The sequence below is a fragment of the Schistocerca gregaria genome, chromosome 2, assembly GCF_023897955.1.
Source record: "Schistocerca gregaria isolate iqSchGreg1 chromosome 2, iqSchGreg1.2, whole genome shotgun sequence".
NCBI lineage: Eukaryota > Metazoa > Arthropoda > Insecta > Orthoptera > Acrididae > Schistocerca > Schistocerca gregaria.
The window spans coordinates 392,423,817-392,447,162 of NC_064921.1; the positions used below are offsets into that span (position 1 = coordinate 392,423,817).

The following is a 23,346-nucleotide window of genomic DNA, read 5'->3' on the forward strand; positions in this document are numbered from 1 at the left end:
ATGACTGCTGCTGGGATGAAATGTTTATGCCTGTACGAACTGTTTGAGTACTGGGCATTGCGGTAATTGCATCATGGATCGGGTCCAGGAGAGCAAAGGCAGTGTACTGGTATTCCATCAGTTGACAGTCTGTGGAAGAAGGTAGCCCATACTGCCTGCTTCATTTTCAACAAATCCTCAGTATTATTTCTGATGGCCATACCATAATACTGCCTTAGTTCATCAATCATTTTGTCTGCCAGCCTGCCTCTTATGGTTTTACCATCAGAAAGTTTCTTTTCTCTCAAACTTTTTCAACTTCTTCAACCTGGTGTCCATCCTCTTCTGGGCAAGGCATGACATTTAACCTTTATAACACAGTAATCCATAACCTTCTATACAAAAAAAAATGCTGATTTCATTAGATCTTGAAGTAATACACGTAAAAATTTTAACATTTTCAACCAGTGTAGATTACATTTTAAAAAATAAAGTAAAATACTTCCCATGTGAGCTTATATTCTCGATGGCTATCGCTGCTGTCGTAGTCCCGAGTAAAAAACCACTAACTGCTGGAGTTGACACAGTTTTCCACTTACATCGGCACAATAGCAGCATCTGGCACCAATCAGACGGCCAAAGTGATGCTTATGCAAAAGGTGAGTTGCACAGCTCACAGCAGCTCCAGTCCGCCATGGAATGAGTGATGTCGGGATCCTCCTCGCACTACTTGATGAAGCTGTTTTCTGTGTTCCCTATATAAGTCTGACAATTTTCAACAAAAGTAAGTGTTCTAGCTCAGTGGACACCATTTAATGTGAAATCTGAAACTAGACAAAAAATGCTAAAAGTTAAAATGTGCTTGAATAATAGGATTGAACTTCTTGAACAAACACTGTTTTAAGTTTTGTATATAAGTAACCTTGCTTCACCACAGGCTTTGCATTGTCATTATGTTTATTTCTTCTTCGCTTACGTTTTATGTATCTTGTGACAATCAGTTTGTCATAGATTTTTAGTGAAAACACTCAGAGAGCTATCACCCAGACAACAGTGTTGGTCCAACCAATGAAATATGTGAGGTGGACCTGCTGCCGTGCATGTTAGGTGGGAAACTTTAAAATGCTAGGGAGCAAATGGTAATAGAAAAGCCTCTGACGTTAGGACTAGCATGGCAGCAGGAGGGTAACTGCACATGCTTTGAAAATTAAAAAGACCCTTTGAAATCTTGAGTTAGTCCCTAAAATGACCCCACCTTTGCACACCTCTGCAGGATATCGTGGCCAACAACTCAAAGTTAACCAGAAGACTACAAAGGAATATCAACACAGAAAAGACTAGAATTGAGTCTTAAGCATTTTGATATGTAGGTCCTGGCAGATTAGTTTGATGCACTTGTTGATTTTATAGAGAGAAGGAAGATTGATATCTTAGGACCAAGTAAGAACAAGTATAAGGGAAAGAATGTCGGATCACATTGGAAATGCTGAAAGTTTTCCTGGCACGAGAATCAAATAAAAGTATGTAATGGTACTGTATTTTAGGCATAATCTCCACACAAATTAGGCTCTCATTGTAGTGGTGAGCAAGCTTTGAAATTCCATTGTCATAAAATTTTGTCACCTGGGACTTCAACCAGTTAGTCACATCCTCTGTCAGTTTGTGATAGCTTAGCTTCTGTGTACGATTTGATGCAACAAACTTGGTGAAATTTGTGGAAAACCATTTGGGAGCTCTATTATGAAGAGGTGGTTTTCTTGAATCTTCTGACTTTTGTGGCCAGATTCAGTCACAATGCTTGGCCATCTACCTTGCTCTTCATGGTGAACATCAGTCTGGCCACTTTTAAACCTCTTGCACTATTAGGAAACTCCGTCAGTGATTATATTATTTCTGTATACATCACCATACCAGTTTCTGATAAATGTCTATTAGTTTGTTTTTTTACCAACAAAAACCTTATTACTGAGTGCACTTCATAACTTGCACAATTTTCAAGTGTGGCACATGTTTAAAACTTATACTGTGAAATATGGCAAATTATATAAACCTCACAATGGCACAGGTGGACTGCCAACTGAACTGATACACTCAGACAATAATACAGGCCTACCCCTTGTTACTGCAGGTGAAAACATAATCTACTTTCTGGATGTCATCGTAGATGACGTGTCTGATCCATAGGGTGTCTGTGAGATAATAATTAAACTACAAGAAAGGTAAACAGAAAGATACTTACTATTGTGAATGCACTTGAGGACAAGGATGCATGCTTTGGAGATTTGTGTGATGGGAGATTCAAGTGACGAAGTTGGTGAGGAAAGGTTTGGACACCAAAGTGTGCTTGCTCCTAATGGCTTAGGAGCAAGGAACAGAATAATTTCATTATTGAAAATATTTGTTTCAGGAAACAGCTCAGTCAGTCAAAAGATATATTTGGTTTGGTGAACAGAGACTGACTGATTCTGTTGTTTCTGATAAAGGCACTGGGACCCTTTAAATCTTTGCAGAAATCCTCATGGGAGAGAGAATGTGGACAGTGACCAAAAGCTACTGTCATTCTGAGAATTATCCCTACGGTAGAAGTGAATTGAAATAGCCTGAGAAATGGAAGGAAATCGGTAGGGATTTGTGTCCAGTCACCCAAAAATTAAACAGGAACTTGAGCAGGGTACAGAATTTAAGGAAGTTCTTGTGGACACGCAGCGGATGCAGTGGGAAAAATTAGTACAGCAGTGAAAGAGAGGCATCTTCTTGGAATAATTCCATTCAATTTTTCCATTCAGTTTGCCATAAAATAAAGTAAGTCAGCAAGAAAAGAGAGAGATGAGAAGGGATTAGGGAAAAAGAACATGGAAAGGCCTAGAGATTTATATAAAAATTCAGATACCCGATAATAGTGCAAAGAAAAAAAAACTTGTCTAGAGTGTTCTGAGAAATGTGAAGGGTAAAAATAACTAGAAAGCACTCTGCTGAATTGTGAAAAATGAAAAGTAATACATTGGCACCAATAAAAGTTCTGGGGAAGGAAGATGAAACCCTAACATGGAGGTATGAGAAGATATGAAAAAAGATTAAGTATCATGAATAACTGGAATAGATTGACCAGAGAAAGAATTAGGAAAGTCTGAAAAAGAGAAGTAACATGGTACAGACTTTGCCTGATGTCAATGCCTTGAAGAGCAGGGACAAAAGCAAATCAGTGGGTGTAGATGGCGTGCAGACATAATCAAAAATGGTTCAAATGGCTCTGAGCACTATGGGACTTAACTTCTGAGGTCATCAGTCCCCTAGAACTTAGAACTACTTTAACCTAACTAACCTAACGACATCACACACATCATGCCCGAGGCAGGATTCAAGCCTGCGACCGCAGTGGTCGCGCGGTTCGAGACTGTAGCGCCTAGAACCGCTCGGCCACACAGGCATGATCAAACCTGCTGCACTTCGTAGGCTCTACCATCAATACAGAGAAATAAACACCTTTTGGAAAGAAGGAAAAAGTCCCAGCAGGCTGGAAAAATGATGTAATTGTACCAGTCTTTCCTTGTGTAAGAAGGGATCTAGTGGAAATGTGGCAACCAAATAGGGATCACATTCCTGTTTCACGGACTTATATTGATGTAGAAAATTATTGAAGACCATTTAAAAACTATAATTGAACCACAATTTGAAAAAGAATGTATGGATTTAGAGATAATACAACAGCAGACCACATTTTAGCTGTTTGGATGATAACAGAAAAATATTGGGAGAAAAGAAGAGTTAACATCTTTGTTTTCCTAGATTTAGAAAAAGGCCTACAACAGCTTGCCAAGTGAAATTATGGAAAATCTGGCTAGCAGGAATGTACCAGTCTCTCTTATCAGCACAGGACTGCCAGAGTTGCATCTGTGTAGGAGATAGTGGCTGGTTGATCACAAGCAAAGAAAGCAAATGGGCACTGCATGGATGCTGATCCTATTCATCACTATGATGGATGAAGTAATTACTAAAGTGCAACAGAAATTAACATATGGAACCACCTATTGAGGGAATTTGGTCTAAAAAGCAGTCATGCAGCCAGCAGACAAAGATTGTGTCAACATTGACCCAGATGGGGAGATATTGACACTTTCAGTACATTGGTAGTATCATAGTATCACAATTTGAGACACCAACTCTTCTACAAAAATAACTAATATAATTCAAAATGATTTCACTTTTACCACTGAGATAGGATTCTCTTGTAGGACAACCAAATCAGGAATATTTTTTTTAATCAAAAACTACACAGAGATATTTTTCCACTGTTTACAAACTCTGGGGATTGATCGAGGAGAGGATACAGAACAAAAAGGTGTAATAAACTTGTCCAGAAATGCATGGTTTCGATGAGAGAGAGATATCACTCTTTCGGTCATACATTGTTATAGAGGCTGTAGTCTAATATGTGCTGTACCATGCAGCCACAGTTACAGTATGTGTTGAAAATTTTCTATATGCCTCAACACAAGCGTTTACATGCCATAGCAACCAGGCTGCATCCAAACAGTGTCGAAGGCAGCATGAATATGCTGCTCCAGTGTCTCCACATTTGGAATGGGCTGTGCATACATGATACCTGTGAGATGACCCCATAACCAGAAATTGCACTGGTTGAGAGTTGGTGAATTAGCAGGCCATGCATCTGGACCCCCCTTCAGATCCATTGACCAGGAAAGAAACAGTTGAGATACGTCCATACATTAACAGCTAAGTGGGCTGGAGTGTCATAATGTAGCAGCCACATAGTCCATTGAACTATCAATGGCACTTCTTCCAGCAGGGAAGACAGTCACCTGCAGGAGACACTGATATTGACAGCTTGTTAGGAGACATGGAAGGAGACTAGTCCCAAAATACAGTTGCCAATTATCGTAGTCTACATATTCTGGCTGCATCGACCCTTATGATTTGCTGTCACTGTACCATGGGGGTTCTGCACACATCACACAGGTGACTATTATGAAAGTTGGGGACACTACTCTTTGTAAATGTGGCCTTATTTACGAATAGGATGAATGACACAAATCTCAGAATCATGTTGCCTAGTGGTGAAACTGCTCCCGGTGTGGGAAGTCTGTCGCTAGTAAGCTCTGCACGAGCTGTAAGTGATAAGGGTAGTAACAATTGTCATTGAAAATGTTTCACACGGTTGTCTGGCTTACCCTGTACTGGTGGGCCAACTACTTGGTATTGACACGTCGGTCGCCTTCAACAGTGTTAATCAAATTTTCTTTCTAGTCTGGTGCCCAAATGTTTCAGGTACATCCTTCATGATTTCCTGCTTCCTGAAATGACCATGTTTCAGCCAAATGGCAAAACACTGTTGCAAACATTGAATGCTGTGGTTTCTGTTCACGGGTATGTCTTGTGATAAAATGTTTTTGCCTGCTGTTCATTGCCATTTGTCTTTCTGTAAGTAAACACCATGTCGGCAAGCTCTGTTCGAATACAGAACCATTGTGTACAGCGCTGTATCTTATCCACTACAAAGTGAATCAACAAGAGAAATGAATCGGACAAAACATTAGCAATTACTATCACAGGAGAGGGTGCTGTGGCTTGACATATGGGGAACAGTACCACCCTCTAGGAAGAAACCATGCATACTTTAACTGTGGCTGAATGAGACAGCTTGTATTAGACCTCAGGCTATGTAACCAAGTTTGATTGAATAAATGGTCTCTCTCACTTCCGGACACAAGTTCATTAGATCTGTTTTGTTCTGTATCCTCTAATGAATCAGTCCCTTAAGTTTGTGTGCGATGGAAAAAAAAATCATCCTGTACGTGTCCTTGAAACCTGTACTACCCATACATTAGGAAACTGAAGTAAAGAAACCACCATGTGACAGCATAAGAACCTGAAGATTGAGATGTTTTGGATGCATAAAGAGGATGGATCAGTAAAGAACAGTAGGAAAACAGCTTGGAAAGGAGCTTGTAGGCAAAAGACTTAGATGCTTTCACAAGTGATAGTAAATCACCCAAGTGAAATATGATCTGGGAGGAAGAGGAGTGTGACTGTATTGAGTTGAGAGGCAAGAAGTGAAGCTGGATACATACAGATGGAAAGCAATGTTATATCTCACCCAGTCAATTGAACATGGGTAATGGAGGATGATGAAGTAGTTTACCTTGTAGTGAAATTCAAGTAGATAGTTAATGTGCCTTACTATGGATAGAGATTATACTTATCAACTAGAATAAATTAATAATTGGTCTTACCAACCCCCAACTCAGATGATACACTTGGTGAACAGTTCAAAGAAAACTTCAGTCTTTACCTTGAGTCAAATAGGTACCCCACTCGTACAATTGTATTTGGAAGTTACTTTTATTTACCCTCATTACGTGGGTGAAAATATATGTTTAAAGTTGATGATAGCCATAAAACATTATCAAATATCACACTGAATGTCTTCTCAGAACATTATTTTGAACAACTAGTTCAGGAGCCCACGCAGTGTAATTGGTTGCGAAAACATACTGGACCTCTGAGCAGCAAGTAATCCTGAGCTAATACAGAACATCATAATGGCTCAGGGATTACTACCCACAAAATTGTTGTAGCAAGACTGAACAGGTCAGAACACTGTTACAAAGGCAGTGAAAAAAGCATGCCAATTTTAATAGAATGCAAACTCTCGAAGATCGGTGAAGTTTTACAGGAGCTCGAGATTTAGCATGATCTTCAACTCAAGATACTTTTAATACTTTCTGCAATGAAACTCTGCCTGGAAATCTGGCAGCAAACCCAAAGGGATTCTGACTGTATGTGAAGTACAATAACGGCAAGATGTAATCAGCAACATTATTCAGGTTAGTGGGAATGTTATCGATAAGTGCCACTAAAACAGATAATTAATTACCTGAAAGAAAACAGTTTATTGACAAATAGCCAACACTGTTTCAGAAAATTTCATTCTTGTCAAACACAACTAGCTCTTTATTCTCCCAAAGTAATGAGTGCTATTGACAGGGGTTGTCAAATTGATCACGTATTTTTAGATTTCCAGAGTGTTGTTGACACCCTTCCTCACAATTGACTTTAATCAAATTGCGTGCTTACGGTGTATTGTCTCAATTGTGTGACTGGCTTTTGATATCCAATCAAAAAGAGCACAGTTGGTAGTAATTGGCAGCAAGTTATTGTGTAAAACAAAAGCAATATCTGGCATTCCTGAAGGAAGCATTAGAGGTCCTATGCTGATCCTAATCTATATAAAACATTTAGGAATAATTTAAACAGCCCTCTCAAATTGTTTGCAGATGATGTCATTTACTGAGTAGTCAAGTCATCAGATATCAAAACCAGTTGCAAAATGATGTAGACAAGATATCTGTAGGGTGCAATAAGTGGCAGTTGGCTTTAATAATGGAAAAATGTGAAGTCATTCAACTTACTAAAAGGAATCTGCTATATTTTGGTTACATGCTAAATCCCACAAATCTAAAGATATTACAGTTATGAATACCTTAAACTGGAACGATTACATAGATAATGTTGTTGAGAAAGTGAACTAAGACTGCATTTTATTGCCAGAACACAAAGAAAATGCTACAGGTGTACTAGAGTCACCTTTGTCCTCCTGTGGTGTATTGCTGTGTGGTGTGGGATTTGTATCAGACTGCATTGACAGAGGACATCCAAAAAGTTGAAAGAGGGCAGCTTGTTTTGTATTATTCACGAAACAGATGAGTGTGTGCCATGGATGTTATGCGAATTGGCGTAGCAACCATTAAAACAAAAGCATTTTTCATTGCAGCAGGATCTCATCATGAAATTTGTCACCTGCTTTCCCTTCGAATGTGCAAGTATTTTGTTGGTACCCACCTGCATAGGGAGAAATAATCATCATAATAAAGTAAGATAAAGCAGAGCTTGCACAGAAATATACCAGCCACTTAATTGTGAGTTGCAGATTGTGTGTGTGTGTGTGTGTGTGTGTGTGTGTGTGGGGGGGGGGGGGGGGGGTCGTCTTTCTTCTCGTTCATGGTTCTAGCTGTTAGGAATTTGATAATGCTTTACTTCACCTGTCTTTGAATAACTGTTTTACAGTTGGCTGTCAGATTTTGCATCTCCTGCAGTTTGAGATATTACGTGTTTTAGAAAATATTGTGGTATGTATAGTGCCATTTCATAATCCACAATGGTGTGGAATACTATATTGAGAAACGTACTTGGAATGTAAAGGTGGGTACGCAGAATGAATAAAGATATTCTCTCCTTATCACTACAAATAACATGTCTGTTGACTTGTAGCAATTTTCAAGCAGCAGTGACATGCACAGCCTCCTCTCACTACTGAATTTTTCTATGAAATTTTACTCCTGCAAAAGTATAATCATAGATATGGTAAGAACAGTCATATCCCTGCATGGGAGGTTTTATTCAGGTAAAGTAAATTTAATATTGTACTGAAAATTTATATACTATTCATCGTAAAAGACTAAGAATGAATAAGCTTACCATATGTTGCACTGACTAAATGAGATAAAGTAGTTGTAAAACAAATACTGGACTTGCAGTCAGTATCAGACTGGTTGAAATCCCAATCCAGCCATTCACATTTAGATTTTCAGTGAGATTGCAGGATTGCTTCCAGCAGGTTCTGAGATTGTTCTTTCTGTCTTTCAGAAGAGCAGTGTCAGTTTTCTTCACAGTCCTTAAACTGATTTCATGCTTTGTCTCTAATGGTGCCATTGCTAGGAAGTTGAATCCTTCCTGTTGTGCTGAATGGTATATAATAATTTAGAACTGAGAGCCTGATTGAAACTTGAGATGGTGTAAATTAGAGTTTGTGTGGCACTCAATATTATCTTGTCACACGCATGTCTTTTCTTGACAGGAGCTGAAGAAGGAAATACATGGCAACACACATACACAAACTCAAAAAATTCAAACTAGTTAGCATGTGCATTTGCAGACAAGTGTGTGCACATGTGCACCTGCTGCTGTTTTGGGATCTGCCAAGTAGACACTACTCTTTATTATGTTACATTACTGTCTACATGTAGATCAGTTCTGTACTGTATACAGGTATTTCATTTGTATATGTTGATAATATCTTTTTGGGGATACAGTATTTAGCCCATAGCTAAAGTTACATGTACTTCACTCTCTTTCTTTCTTTCCCCACCCCCCACCCATGTTTTCTTTGTTTTTTGGGGGGTGGGGATCAAGCTTTCTATGTTTATACCTTCTTCTGGTTATTTTTTATTACTGTAGTCTGCTATTGGCTATTCATTTCAAGCAAACATTAGGACATTGCTTGAACAAGAGTCCTGTAATTTTATCTGAATCCATCACTAATACAAGGTATTTTTCCAGAGAGACAAGAATTTAAACTGGAAAAAGCATGTATTGGAACTCTTAAAACAACTTATTCAGCAACATGTGCACTTAGAATCATAGTAGAGCATGGGGAGGGACAAATCGGTAAGCTGACAATATTTTGCAAATTTTCATTTACTAATGTCATACAGAGTAATGTTCTGGGGTAACCGATCTCTAAGGAAGGTAGTCGTTGTTGCTCAGAAATATACTTTAAGAACAATATGTGGTGCTCACCCACAATCGGCTTGTAGATATCAATTTAAAGAATTAGGCAGGGTGAATACTGCTTCACACTGTATTTATTCCCTCGTGACTACTGGTTCAAAGTGTCTTTATTCCTTTGTGAAGTTTGTTATAAAGACTCCATTGCATTTCAAAAGGAACAATAATGTATGTAATTACAATATCAGAAGGAAAAACTTACTCCACAGTAATGTTGTTGTCAGCACAAAAAGGGGTGCACAATGCTGCAACTAAAGTTTTTTGATCACTGACCCAATGGTCAAAATAAAATTTGAAAACGAACTAAAAAGTTTCTCCTTGACAACTCCTGCCATTCCATAGAAGAATCAGCTATCAGTGTTAAAAGTATTTTTATTTTATGTTACCGGTTTTGATAGATTAAGCGTTCATCTTCCGAAGCCTACAAAATTTAAATTGTAAGAATTTGGCTGTACATTTATGTAAAGCATAAGAGGTGTATTAGAAAAACTTATTTAATAATTTATGATAAAATTCTTATTATTTACATTATCCCAAATTTTGCAGGCTTCTGAAGATGACAGATTAGGATGTCAAAACCGGCAAAGCAAAATAAAAATAACTGTACAACTGATTAATAACTTGTATTCTCAAATATGAGGTCCATCCAGAAAGTGAAGAGCATTTGTGCAAACAATTCATGCACTTGTCTTGAGGCTGTCGCTTGTTTGGTGAGATGCAGACAGTTGCTGCACGCAGTTGTAGGTTGGATCTTGTTACACAGTATAGGGACCCATGACCTTAGCAGTTTGGTCCCTTCAGAACTCTCAACATTTGACTGTTTGTTACACAATAAATGCAGAGATAGCTGTGACCATGTCTGTGCCAATTGTGGATCCTGCCAACTGCATGGTGCGAAGTGTTATTCATTTTTTGGAAATGCAAAACGTTAGACCCTGTGAAATTCACCATAGACTTGTTAGCATTTATGGTGAAGGTACGATGAATGCACCTAGTGTCTGAAAGCGATGCATAATGTTTAAAAATGGGAGAACAAATATTCATGATGAAGAAAAATAAGGGTGACCCTCCATCATCACAGATGCACTGAAACAAAACATGGATTGCATCATTAAAAAAAAATTAATGATTCATGATTAACAGCATGTATGAACAATGTTAGGAAGTGTCACATCCAATTGTACATGAAATTAACACTCAGCACTAGGGATACCACAAAATCTGTGCACAGGGGCTGCCACACAGTCACGGATGACCAGAAAGCTGTGAGAAGGGGTGCTGCATTAACATTCTTGGAGCATCATGAAAGGGACAGCAACATATTCATTGGCCAGATTGTTATAGGGGATTAAACATGTGTTTGTCATAATACCCACACAATGAAGCAAGTCCATGGATAGGCATCTTCAGTTGCCACAGAAGACGCGTAAATAAAACAAAAAAAAAAAAAAAAAAACAAAAAAAAACAAAACATCAACTCAAAAACTGATGGCTTCTATATTTGTGACAGTGAAGGGGTCCTATTGTCGAATTCGTGCCCCGCAACACACCAAGCAGTAGTGAAGTTTACTGTACTACCCTTGAATGTCTTCATTGGGCTATTCGCAACCACCGAAGAGGCAAGCTCTCAGGTGGAATTGAAGTTATGGGTGGAAAAATGGGCTAACCCTTGACTGTAAAAACTTAAAGATAAGTGTTCCCATCTGTTTCTGGGTACGGGAACTATTAAAATTGACATTGGTCTCACCCCTAAATATCACGTACCCTGCAACAGATGGCAACACTTATCTCTAAGTTGAGGGTTAGCTTATTTTTCCGTGGATGTCTTCAATTGTTCTGTTGCATGACACGGTGTGTCCGAATCCTGCCCAATGGACACAAACCTGCTGCATGAGAAATTCCAGTGGGACATTTTCGAGCGTCCTACCTACAGTTTGGACCTGGCACCATCAGACTTTTTTCTGTTTCCAAATTTGAAGGAGCACTTTCTGGTTAATGCTTCGCAAATGATGATTTCCTGAAGGATAATGTTGTGACCTGCTTGAATAGCCATGTAGTCATAGGGTATGAAGAGGGTATACCCAAATGGTGCCAACGTACAAGAAGTGCCTAAATGTCAAAGGCTACTGTGTGGAAAAGTATGTGCCAAAATGTGTATACTCTTTTTCTGTATTATTATTTCTTTCTTATCTCAGACGTTATGTCTGGTCAGAAGTAGAAAGTGACGCGGACCCTGATCAAGCGTGACTTCCTTTTAACTGTACGGTATATGTTATATTGCATTTAGGAACTTTCGGGTAATTGAACATGTATCAATAACTACGGATTTCTCTAGTTGTATATATAACTTTGGATATAACTGTATTGCATTGATGTACTGGTGGATATTGTGTGGTATTACTCCTGTAGTTGATAGTATAATTGGTATAATGTCAACTTTATCCTGATTCCACATATCCTTGACTTCCTCAGCCAGTTGGATGTATTTTTCAATTTTTTCTCCTGTTTTCTTTTGTATATTTGTTGTATTACGTATGGATATTTCAATTAGTTGTGTTAATTTGTTCTTTTTATTGGTGAGTATGAGTCAGGTTTGCTATGTGGTGTTGTTTTATCTGTTATATTGGTTCTGTTCCAGTATAATTTGTATTCATCATTCTCCAGTATATTTTGTGATGCATACTTGTATGTGGGAATGTGTTGTTTTATAAGTTTATGTTGTAAGGCAAGCTGTTGATGTATTATTTTTGCTACATTGTCATGTCTTCTGGGGTATTCTGTATTTGCTAGTATTGTACATCCGCTTGTGATGTGATCTACTGCTTCTATTTGTTGTTTGCAAAGTCTGCATTTATCTGTTGTGGTATTGGGATCTTTAATAATATGCTTGCTGTAATATCTGGTGTTTATTGTTTGATCCTGTATTGCAATCATGAATCCTTCCGTCTCACTGTATATATTGCCTTTTCTTAGCCATGTGTTGTATGCGTCTTGATCGGTGTGTGGCTGTATTAGATGATACGGGCGCTTGCCATGTAGTGTTTTCTTTTTCCAATTTACTTTCTTCGTATCTGTTGATGTTATGTGATCTAAAGGGTTGTAGAAGTGGTTATGAAATTGCAGTGGTGTAGCCGATACATTTATATGAGTGATTGCTTTCTGTATTTTGCTAGTTTCTGTTCGTTCTAGAAAGAATTTTCTTAAGTTGTCTACCTGTCCATAATGTAGGTTTATGTTGATAAATCCCCTTCCTCCTTCCTTTCTGCTTAATGTGAATCTTTCTGTTGCTGAATGTATGTGATGTATTCTATATTTATGGCATTGTGATCGTGTTAGTGTATTGAGTGCTTCTAGGTCTGTGTTACTCCATTTCACTACTCCAAATGAGTAGGTCAATATTGGTGTAGCATAAGTATTTATAGCTTTTGTTTTGTATCTTGCTGTCAATTCTGTTTTCAGTATTTTTGTTAGTCTTGGTCTATGTTTTTCTTTTAGTTCTTCTTTAATATTTGTATTATCTATTCCTATTTTTTTGTCTGTATCCTAGATGTTTATAGACATCTGGGTATTATTATTATTGTAGAATATCTTAGGATGGTGAAACATTCTTCACTATCTGGTTGGCCTTTGTATATATTATACTACAATTACATACGAGGGCCATCCAGAAAATAAAGGACATTTCACCACCATAACAAGATATTCATTATTAAAAATGATGTATAAACTAAATATACACTCCTGGAAATTGAAATAAGAACACCGTGAATTCATTGTCCCAGGAAGGGGAAACTTTATTGACACATTCCTGGGGTCAGATACATCACATGATCACACTGACAGAACCACAGGCACATAGACACAGGCAACAGAGCATGCACAATGTCGGCACTAGTACAGTGTATATCCACCTTTGGCAGCAATGCAGGCTGCTATTCTCCCATGGAGACGATCGTAGAGATGCTGGATGTAGTCCTGTGGAACGGCTTGCTATGCCATTTCCACCTGGCGCCTCAGTTGGACCAGCGTTCGTGCTGGACGTGCAGAGCGCGTGAGACGACGCTTCATCCAGTCCCAAACATGCTCAATGGGGGACAGATCCGGAGATCTTGCTGACCAGGGTAGTTGACTTACAGCTTCTAGAGCACGTTGGATGGCACGGGATACATGCGGACGTGCATTGTCCTGTTGGAACAGCAAGTTCCCTTGCCGGTCTAGGAATGGTAGAACGATGGGTTCGATGAAGGTTTGGATGTACCGTGCACTATTCAGTGTCCCCTAGACGATCACCAGAGGTGTACGGCCAGTGTAGGAGTTCGCTCCCCACACCATGATGCCGGGTGTTGGCCCTGTGTGCCTCGGTCATATGCAGTCCTGATTGTGGCGCTCACCTGCACGGCGCCAAACACGCATACGACCATCATTGGCACCAAGGCAGAAGCGACTCTCATCACTGAAGACGACACGTCTCCATTCGTCCCTCCATTCACGCCTGTCGCGACACCACTGGAGGCGGACTGCACGATGTTGGGGCGTGAGCGGAAGACGGCCTAACGGTGTGCGGGACCGTAGCCCAGCTTCATGGAGACGGTTGCGAATGGTCCTCGCCGATACCCCAGGAGCAACAGTGTCCCTAATTTGCTGGGAAGTGGTGGTGCGGTCCCCTACGGCACTGCGTAGGATCCTATGGTCTTGGCATGCATCCGTGCGTCGCTAGTCCGGTCCCAGGTCGACGGGCACGTGCACCTTCTGCCGACCACTGGCGACAACATCGATGTACTGTGGAGACCTCACGCCCCACGTGTTGAGCAATTCGGCGGTACGTCCACCCGGCCTCCCGCATGCCCACTATACGCCCTCGCTCAACGTCCGTCAACTGCACATACGGTTCACGTCCACGCTGTCGCGGCATGCTACCAGTGTTAAAGACTGCGATGGAGCTCCGTATGCCATGGCAAACTGGCTGACACTGACGGCGGCGGTGCACAAATGCTGCGCAGCTAGCGCCATTCGACGGCCAACACCGCGGTTCCTGGTGTGTCCGCTGTGCCGTGCGTGTGATCATTGCTTGTACAGCCCTCTCGCAGTGTCCGGAGCAAGTATGGTGGGTCTGACACACCGGTGTCAATGTGTTCTTTTTCCATTTCCAGGAGTGTACATGTTTTTGGCACGTACTTTGACTGCTTTTCCACAAATATAGGAAAGTAGGGGTGGGGAGAAAACGTATGAATGTTCAGCATAGAGCCGTATTTAGTATTTACAAATTAATTTGTGATGTGAATGTAAAATGAAGTGTTTCACATCAGTATGACTTATTGTGCAGATGATCCATGGAACATGAAGCTAACCAAACTAAACTTCCATTTTGGAGGAATGGGTAACCAATCCCACATGTGACGATACATATATAGGTTCTCCACAGCTTCCCTACATCATATGGTGTGTGCTAAGATGATTCCTTCTATAGAGCATAATAATTTCCTATCTTATACTGGCCCAGTTAGAGCCAATCTTCCTTCCTTTGTAGTACACATCTCTTTTTGATCATTTTGTTCATTAATATAGTACAAATAAGTGACTAGTTCATATTGATTGGTTCTCTTCTGGATCGATGTGGACTATCAATTTATACATGTTTATAAGGCTCAGCTTGTCTTGTGATAAATTTACTGGCAGTTCCAGAATGAAATTTTTACTCAGCAGTAGTGTGTGCACTGGTATCAAGCTTTCCTGACAGATGAGTGCCAGACAGAGACTTGAACTCAGTAGGCTACCTTTACCTTTCACAGGCAGGTGCTTTATCAATTGAGCTACCCAAGCACGACTCACGACCCGTCCTCACAGCCTTACCTCTGCCAGTACTTTGTTCCTACCTTCCCAACTTCACAGAAGTACTCTTGCAAAACTAGCAAGGAAAGTTTCATGTCAGCACACATTCCATTGCAGAGTGAAAATTTCATTCTGGAATCATACCCTAGGCTGTGGCTAAGCCATGTCTCTGCAATATTCTTTCTTCCAGGAGTGCAAGTCTTGAAGTTTGCAGGAAAACTTGTGTGAAGTTGGGAGATGAGGTACTTTCAGAAGTAAGGCTGTGAGGATGGGTCATGAGTTGCACTTAGGTAGCTAAGTTGTTAGAGCACTTGCCAGTGAAAACCAAAGTTCCTGATATGGTGTCTCAGTCCGGCACACAGTGTTAATCTGCCAGGAAAGTTTTACTGGCAGTTATTTTCAGTTGTGTCGCAGTCCAAATTATACATTCATTCTATGCTGTACCGGTAATAATTTATAATCTGAGTAATTCTTTCTCAAACATCAGTGTAAAATAGTTTACTATGTGGAATTTATTGACATTGGGTCTTAAATAAAGTTTGTAGCCCCATAGATCAGGGTCATTGAAATAGTTGTTGGAGTTTAAAGTATAGGTCGTGGGGTATATTTCTGTTTTGGAGGAAAGCTGGAGTGAGATGAATCTGACATTCATGTGCAGGAATCATTTAAGGTAAAAAAAAAAAATTATATGGTTGGTAATAATATGCTTTATTTTTTTAAATTATGAGAGTATTTTACATTGTTTGTGTAGAAGTAATTTCATCTCATTACAGTAATATATATATAACATAGTTGTGTCAAACGTGTGCCATTCAGCTGAGAGTTGACCTTAACACCACTTCAGATGTTGCCATACTTGTGGTATTTCTAATGCTATCATATTTCAATTATGCTGTTCTGCTTTATGCCACATCATCAGTTGTGAGATACACTTTAGTTTAGTGCTTGGACATATGCACAGTGCTGCCTTTTTATTTTGTGTTATAAGCATAGTGTCTCAACATGAAAGTGGGATATCAGTTTACACACAATTATAAAGGTCATCTGGTTTTGTGATAAAGTCACTGAAATTTATTTTCAGTTGTGTATCCCACAACAAACTACATGCATTCCATACAGTACACAATAGTCTGAGTAGCCTATGTCATTTATCCTGGTGTACTGTTTAGTTGAAAAGGAAGCTCTGCGAGAAATTCAGAATTCTAAAATTTATTACTATGTTATGAAAGAAATGTGTATTTTGCAATATGCTACTTATTAATAATAAACAATGGACTTTTATATACATAGTGTAATCATCATTGTTAATGCTGCTGTTGATCAAAAAATCTATTGGTAATATTGTAATGAACAGAGGAAATTGTTACTGTATTATTTACACATTTTGTTATATATGTGAAGTCTCATTCTTTTAAAATCCTTAGGAGTTGACACTGCATTCCTATTTTTATTTTTTAAATTCATATATCAGTTTATACTGTCTTTCTTTTTTTTTCTTGCGAAATGAGCCTTCAAATGATAAATCTGTACATTCCCAACATTGCTAAAATTGTTGATAACATTGATGGATAAGTATAAACTTACAACAAATTAAGATGTTAATATGTTAAGGATAATTGCTGCAGTGAATTTTAAATTATCCTTAATGGCACACAATGGCATAAACAACACTATGACTTGTATATGAGATCTGTGAAGGATTTTCAGTTTCTTTGTTTTCCCATTATAACTGCCTTTGTAACTGTTAGCTTACAGATGAAGAGTGAACTGAAAACTAAATTCATTGTAAGTGGATCATATGATCTGGCCTTGTATGACAGACATGGCGACTATGAAACTACATAATCAAAACTTATGATATGCAACAGTGAGCAGAGACATAAGGATTAACAAACATTGATATATGAAATAGTTACTAGTGATTCATAGTACTCTAGTGAGTTGTTTGGGAGTTTCAAGCAATGATACAAAACTTAAGCACTTCAGCAAAATAATTCTAACCAGAATTCTGTTTTTCTTATCACGGCCTTTGGGCTGATGTAAGGCATACAATTTAATACAGTCACAAAACATTTAAAAAACTGAAATGAAATCAATGGTACTGCCAAACACAAGTATCTCCCTGGCAGTAACAATATTATTCTTGAGCAGTTCTTCCAGGTTTCCTATAATTGGTGGTGGGGGGGGGGGGATTATGTACATCATTTTCAGAAATATAGTGGTCACTGCTATATCATCATTTCCTCTGGATGACTGTGTCTGACCCTTGTATTGCTTCATTCTCTTGCTCCTAATTTTCATTGGTATACTTAGTTTACACACTTATAGTGAATTCCACCATATACTTTACACAAAGTGTTAGGCTGATTCCTTGTTTGCCAGTGTACATCATGTATATTATTTCTCTATTGGTACCACTGCATCCACTTTATAGAGATTCCCTCACTTACATGTAGGCTATTTTAATTTATTTCTTTGACATTTATCATTATACTGAGGGGACATGAGAAACTCCAATAAAATTTCAGAAGTTGTTCAGATATATGTTTTGAGAAGTTTGATATAATTTTGTTTGCTTTCTTTGTATCTCTGTTGCACCTGAAAATATCAATACAATATTGCAAATGTGGTTAGTATATGCTGTGTGTCTTGTTTGGAAACCTACTTATTCCAGTCATTCATACTTTCTCCTTTCTTTCTATTCCTCCAGTAATATCCATTTCATTCTTCATCCTCCAGCTTTCATTCAGTACTGCCTGGTTCTGTCTCGGATGTGCTTTTTCAGTAGTGTGTGTTGTGCGTTAACACAACAGTACGAATACGTATCCTGATGAAGAGGTAGTTGACTACTGTGATTTCACTGAATGTAATGGAAGAGCAGCATGATGATGATATGCCAAGTTGTTCCGTGTGTACTAAATCATATAGTCATTATTCTCAATAATGAGCCTCTGAGACATGAGTCCCTGTCACTAAAATGTTCAGAAAATGTTCAGGAACAATCTTAAAAAAAATTTTGAGTTAGGTTCCCCGTATACCCTTTTTATGTTTGAACACCAGTAAAGTTCATAGTATCCAAATTGCCATGGTTCTCTTTTAATACCCATAATAAAGCTGATGGCAACTCCATCTCCCAACTTTCGTCTTGTTATGTTGTGAAACAGTTGAACAGTGGGAGGGGACTGAAGAGAAAAGGTGCTCTGCAAATTAAGATGTTTTGGACTTCTAAGTGTACTGCATCATCTTCAAAAAATGTACTGTAAATTAACACTGATGGATAATTCCTGGCACATTTCCTTCAGGAGGAGGACTATCACAGCAAGCAGAAGAAGATATAAATAACCTAGATCATAGAAGGGCTTGGCAAGACCACTTTGTGGCACACTATAGCCTATTGCCTGGTACTGAGAAAAAAAGGTGATCTACTCTGCAACATCATTTCAGCATCTTACGAGTAAGAAACAGCCCTGTTGGATGTTGCCCTCCTAGGTGCCTTTACTTCCTCCATCTAGACAAGACACAAATTTATAGTACGTGCAAGACTCTCTCTCTCATTGTATTTAATTTGTGTTGCTAGAACTTCTCCCCAACATGAGTGATACTTATCAGGGTTGACAGCTCACTCCAAATTTTTGTGGTCAACAAACCACATATTATAAGGTTACTATTTTAACAATGACCTGTCATTAGCCTGTATCCTGTCCTATCCAATCCATCTACTTACCATTATCAAACACTTGCTAGGGATATGGTGAAGTCCTTAACGGCAGCTACGGCAAAGAACATCCTTGGTTCGGCACAGCTGGCGTGGGAGGCACCCTTTCCCTCCTAAGGGCAAATGAGGAGTGGAACCACTTGTTAGGCTTAACAGGCCAGCAGATGAGAAAAAGTTGTCATTGCTTTCAATCAAAGAACTAGACTCTGATTAAAAATACCTCATGTAGACAGCACTTCTTGTTCCCCTGGAAAGAATGTCAGTCAGCTCTTCACAGCCTGAAGAAAAACCAAGTAACACAAAGAGATACACTAAACAAGAACAAAAAACTAGAACCCAACAAAAAGACGAAAACAAGTTGAGAGTGGTAACATTAAATGTAATAACCTTGACAGGAAAGACTGAAGAGATTGTAGACATGATGGAGAGGAGAAAGATTCATATCTTTGGATTGAGTGAGACCAAGTGGAAGGGAAAAAACTCTAAATTGCAGAGCCGTAAGTACACATTATACTGGCAGGGTCACAGTAAAGAGGCAGAAATGGAGTGGGGTTTGTGTTTCACAAAGACATTGACCCAGTTACAGATGTGAGCTTTGTAAGTGAAAGCATAATTAGAGCAAGAGTGAACTTGGGAAAGAATAGTTTTACTATACTTAAAGTGTACACACCTCAGCAAGGGTGCAGTGAGGAAGTAAAAACAAAATTACTTGAAGACCAAGTAAGAGAAGATAACATTATGATAATTGGGGATCTTACTGCTCAGATCGGCACGAATAGAAATGGATATGAGGTGATGATGGGCCCTTTTGGATACGGAAGATGTAATGTTGAGGGTAAAGAAATTCTATATCTGTGCAGAAGGAATCATCTTTTAGCGATGAATACATTCTTCAAGAAACCAGATAGCCATAAGATTACTAGGTATGGCTGGGATGGCAAATCTAAGATAGTTATAGACAATATATTAACGAACAAATTAATTGGAGGAAAAGTAAGGAGGACAGTCATACCAAGTGAGCCCGTATAGAAACCACAGTTACTATAATTCGTTCAACATAAGAATAAACCTGATGTAAACAAGCACAAACGCGATGAATGGTCAGAAGCTGTAGCACACATACACTGGTGATGTAACGCTCTTGAAAGTAGGTCATACTTCTGTATTAGATTTCTTATTACTAAGTTACGTTAAATGAAACTTTAAGGTAGGGGAAGAGTGGGAACAGTGAGACATTGATTTTATCTCTGTAATCTACATCCATACTCTGCAAGCCACCTGACGGTGAGTACCTCTACCGGTTCTCCCTTCTATTCCAGCCTCGTATTGTTCATGGAAAGAAAGATTGTCGGTATGCCTCTGTGTGGGCTCTAATCTCTCTGATTTTATCCTTGTGGTCTTTTCGCGAGATATACATAGGAGGGAGCAATGTACTGCTTGACTGCTCAGTGAAGGTATGTTCTCGAAACTTCAACAAAAGCCCATACCGAGCTACTGAGCATCTGTCTTGCAGAGTCTTCCACTGGAGTTTATCTATCATCTCTGTAACGCTTTCATGATTACTAAATGATCCTGTAACGAAGCGTGCTGCTCTCCATTGGATCTTCTCTATCTCTTCTATCAACCCTATCTGGTACAGATCCCACACCGGTGAGCAGTATTCAAGCAGTGGGCAAACAAGTGTACTGTAACCTACTACCTTTGTTTTCGGACTGCCATTTCCATTCTTCCAATGAATCTGTCTGGCATCTGCTTTACCGACGATTAATTTTATATGGTCATTCCATTTTAAATCGCTCCTAATGCCTACTCCCAGATAATTTGTGGAATTAACTGCTTCCAGTTGCTGGCCTGCTATATTGTAGCTAAATGATAAGGGATCTTTCTTTCTATGTATTTGCAGCACATTACACTTGTCTACATTGAGATTCAATTGCCATTCTCTGCACCATGCGTCAATTAGTTGCAGATCCTCCTGCATTTCAGTACAATTTTCCGTTGTTACAACCTCTCGATATACTACAGCATCATCCACAAAAAGCCTCAGTGAACTTCCGATGTTACCCACAAGGTAATTTATATATATTGTGAATAGCAATGGCCCTACAACACTCCCCTGCAGCACACCTGAAATCACTCTTACTTCGCAAGACTTCTCTCCATTGAGACTGACATGCTGCATTCTGTTATCTAGGAACTCTTCAATCCAATCACACAATTGGTCTGATAGTCCATATGCTCTTACTTTGTTCATTAACGACTGTGGGGAACTGTATCAAACGCCTTGCGGAAGTCAAACCGCCTCTACCTGGAAACCTGTGTCTATGGCCCTCTGACTCTCATGGACGAATAGCGTGAGCTGGGTTTCAAATGATCATCTTTTTGCTGATCTGCTATATTGTTGCTAAAATATAAAGGATCTTTCTTTCTATGTATTTGCAGCACTTTACACTTGTCTACATTGAGATTCAATTGCCATTCCCTGCACCGTGCTGTGCTATTGACTGTGGATTTCCATGTTTCGTACTTGACATTCTTGTTGTGATTTCGTTGTTGGTATATTTGTGCTCAGAGGTAAGAAAAGTATCTTTTTATTAAATTTACGTAGCTGGTGTCTCAGTAGACGATTGGTATTTTCACATCATTTCCATAGTCACTCAAAACTATGGTTTTTTCGAGACATATAAATCCCCTTAATTGAAATGTTGCTTTAAGCTGAAGGTGTTTGCACATGTCTCACTGTTCCCAATGCTTGCACATAGTGTCCAACAGAGCATGCTTGCTGTATAAAACAGTGATTTCTGTAGATTTGAGTGTGCAAACTTTTCTTTTAGGTTATAAAAATTCCAGGAGAAAGAAGACTGATAAGGAAATAGGAAGGTTTTTCAGAATGTTAGTCGATACGTTAAGAAATATCATGAGGATAACACTTCAAACTTGTCTCACCTATTCAATGAACCACATGATTCCACCAGAATTGGAGCTTAGTTTATGTGAATATCTAGTTGAGTGTTCTAAATTGTTTTACGGACTTACTATGAACAACTGCCATGCCTTGGCTTATGAATTAAGTATTAAAAACAACATTGTTTTACCCAAAATCTGGACTGCAAGTGAGAAAGCATCTATAGACTGGATGAAAGGTTTTTGACAGAGATTCCCTCAACTGTCTCTTCAAACCCCAGAAGGATGCAGCTTATCTAGAGCTACAGGCTTTATTAAATTTAATGTGTCAAATTTCTTTGATAAACTGGAAGAAATACTCAAACGTCATCCAAATTTTGCTGATGGATCAGGTATTTTCTGTCTTGATGAAACTGGAACAACGGTGCAGAAGTCACAGAAGATTTTGGCCGTAAAGGGTGTGAAACAAGTTAAGGCAACCAGTGCAGAACGTGGAACACTGGTTATGACATGTTGTATTATAAATGCTCTCGCTAGCAGCCAACCCCCTATCATGATATTGCCACATGTGAATTTCAAAGATCACATCATATTAGGAGCACCTGCAGACACATTAGGTCTTGCCATTAAAGGAAGCTGGGTTAACTCAGAATGTTTTGTGAATGTCATTCGTCGCTTCATAAAGTTCTCTGCCAGCTCAAAAGCAAATCCACCTTTGTTACTGATGGATAACCATGAGATCATCCTCTCAATAGAGGCAATAGATCTGTGCAAAGATAATGGGATAACAATTCTGACAATTCCACCTCATTGCACCAATATACTGCAGCCTCTTGATGTCAGTGTCATGAAACCTATCAATACCTTTCATGATGCTGCTGTAGATACATAGATGATGTCTCATCTAGGTGGAACATTTTCAATTTACAATATTGCTCACTGTGTGGGGATAGCATATCCCCGAGGAATGACTCCTGTCAATATCATTGCTGGATTTAAGAAGACAGGAATATTTCCTTTTGATTGCCATGTGTTCAATGAGGATGATTTTCTTCCATCCTCTGTTACTGACAGACCTCTAAATGAAAGCCTCGAAACACGCATCACCCGAAAAAGACCTTAAACCTGAAACCTAAAGGAAGAACAATGATTGCGACTGACACACCAGAAAGGGATGAACTACAAATGAAAAGGAAACGAAAAGACATTAAGGGACCTAAATCAAAGCAAGCTTTATTCCTAGTTGGTGAAACTGATGCTGACAAAAGTGAATTAATTTTGCACGATTTTTATGATGATGATACCTTTAATCGGATACAACTGAGTCCAGAACC

At 39.0% G+C, this 23,346-nt stretch overlaps 1 protein-coding gene across 1 annotated transcript; it reads left to right on the forward strand.

Moving 5' to 3' along the window:
* The first annotated feature begins 2,244 nt into the window (after nt 1-2,244).
* Nucleotides 2,245-22,904, forward strand: LOC126335795 (uncharacterized). The gene is made up of 2 exons (XM_049999259.1): nt 2,245-2,397; nt 22,263-22,904. Exons 1-2 carry the CDS (start codon nt 2,245-2,247, stop codon nt 22,902-22,904), a joined length of 795 nt encoding a protein of 264 aa, XP_049855216.1.
* The last annotated feature ends 442 nt before the right edge of the window (nt 22,905-23,346 follow it).

Excerpts from the sequence above, each read along its gene's own strand:
- LOC126335795 (XM_049999259.1), top strand. The coding sequence starts at position 2,245 with ATGCATGCTTTGGAGATTTGTGTGATGGGAGATTCAAGTGACGAAGTT. Across the intron at positions 2,398-22,262 it reads TTGTTTCAGGAAACAGCTCA|AGATTCCCTCAACTGTCTCT; the intron begins GTCAGTCAAAAG and ends GGTTTTTGACAG.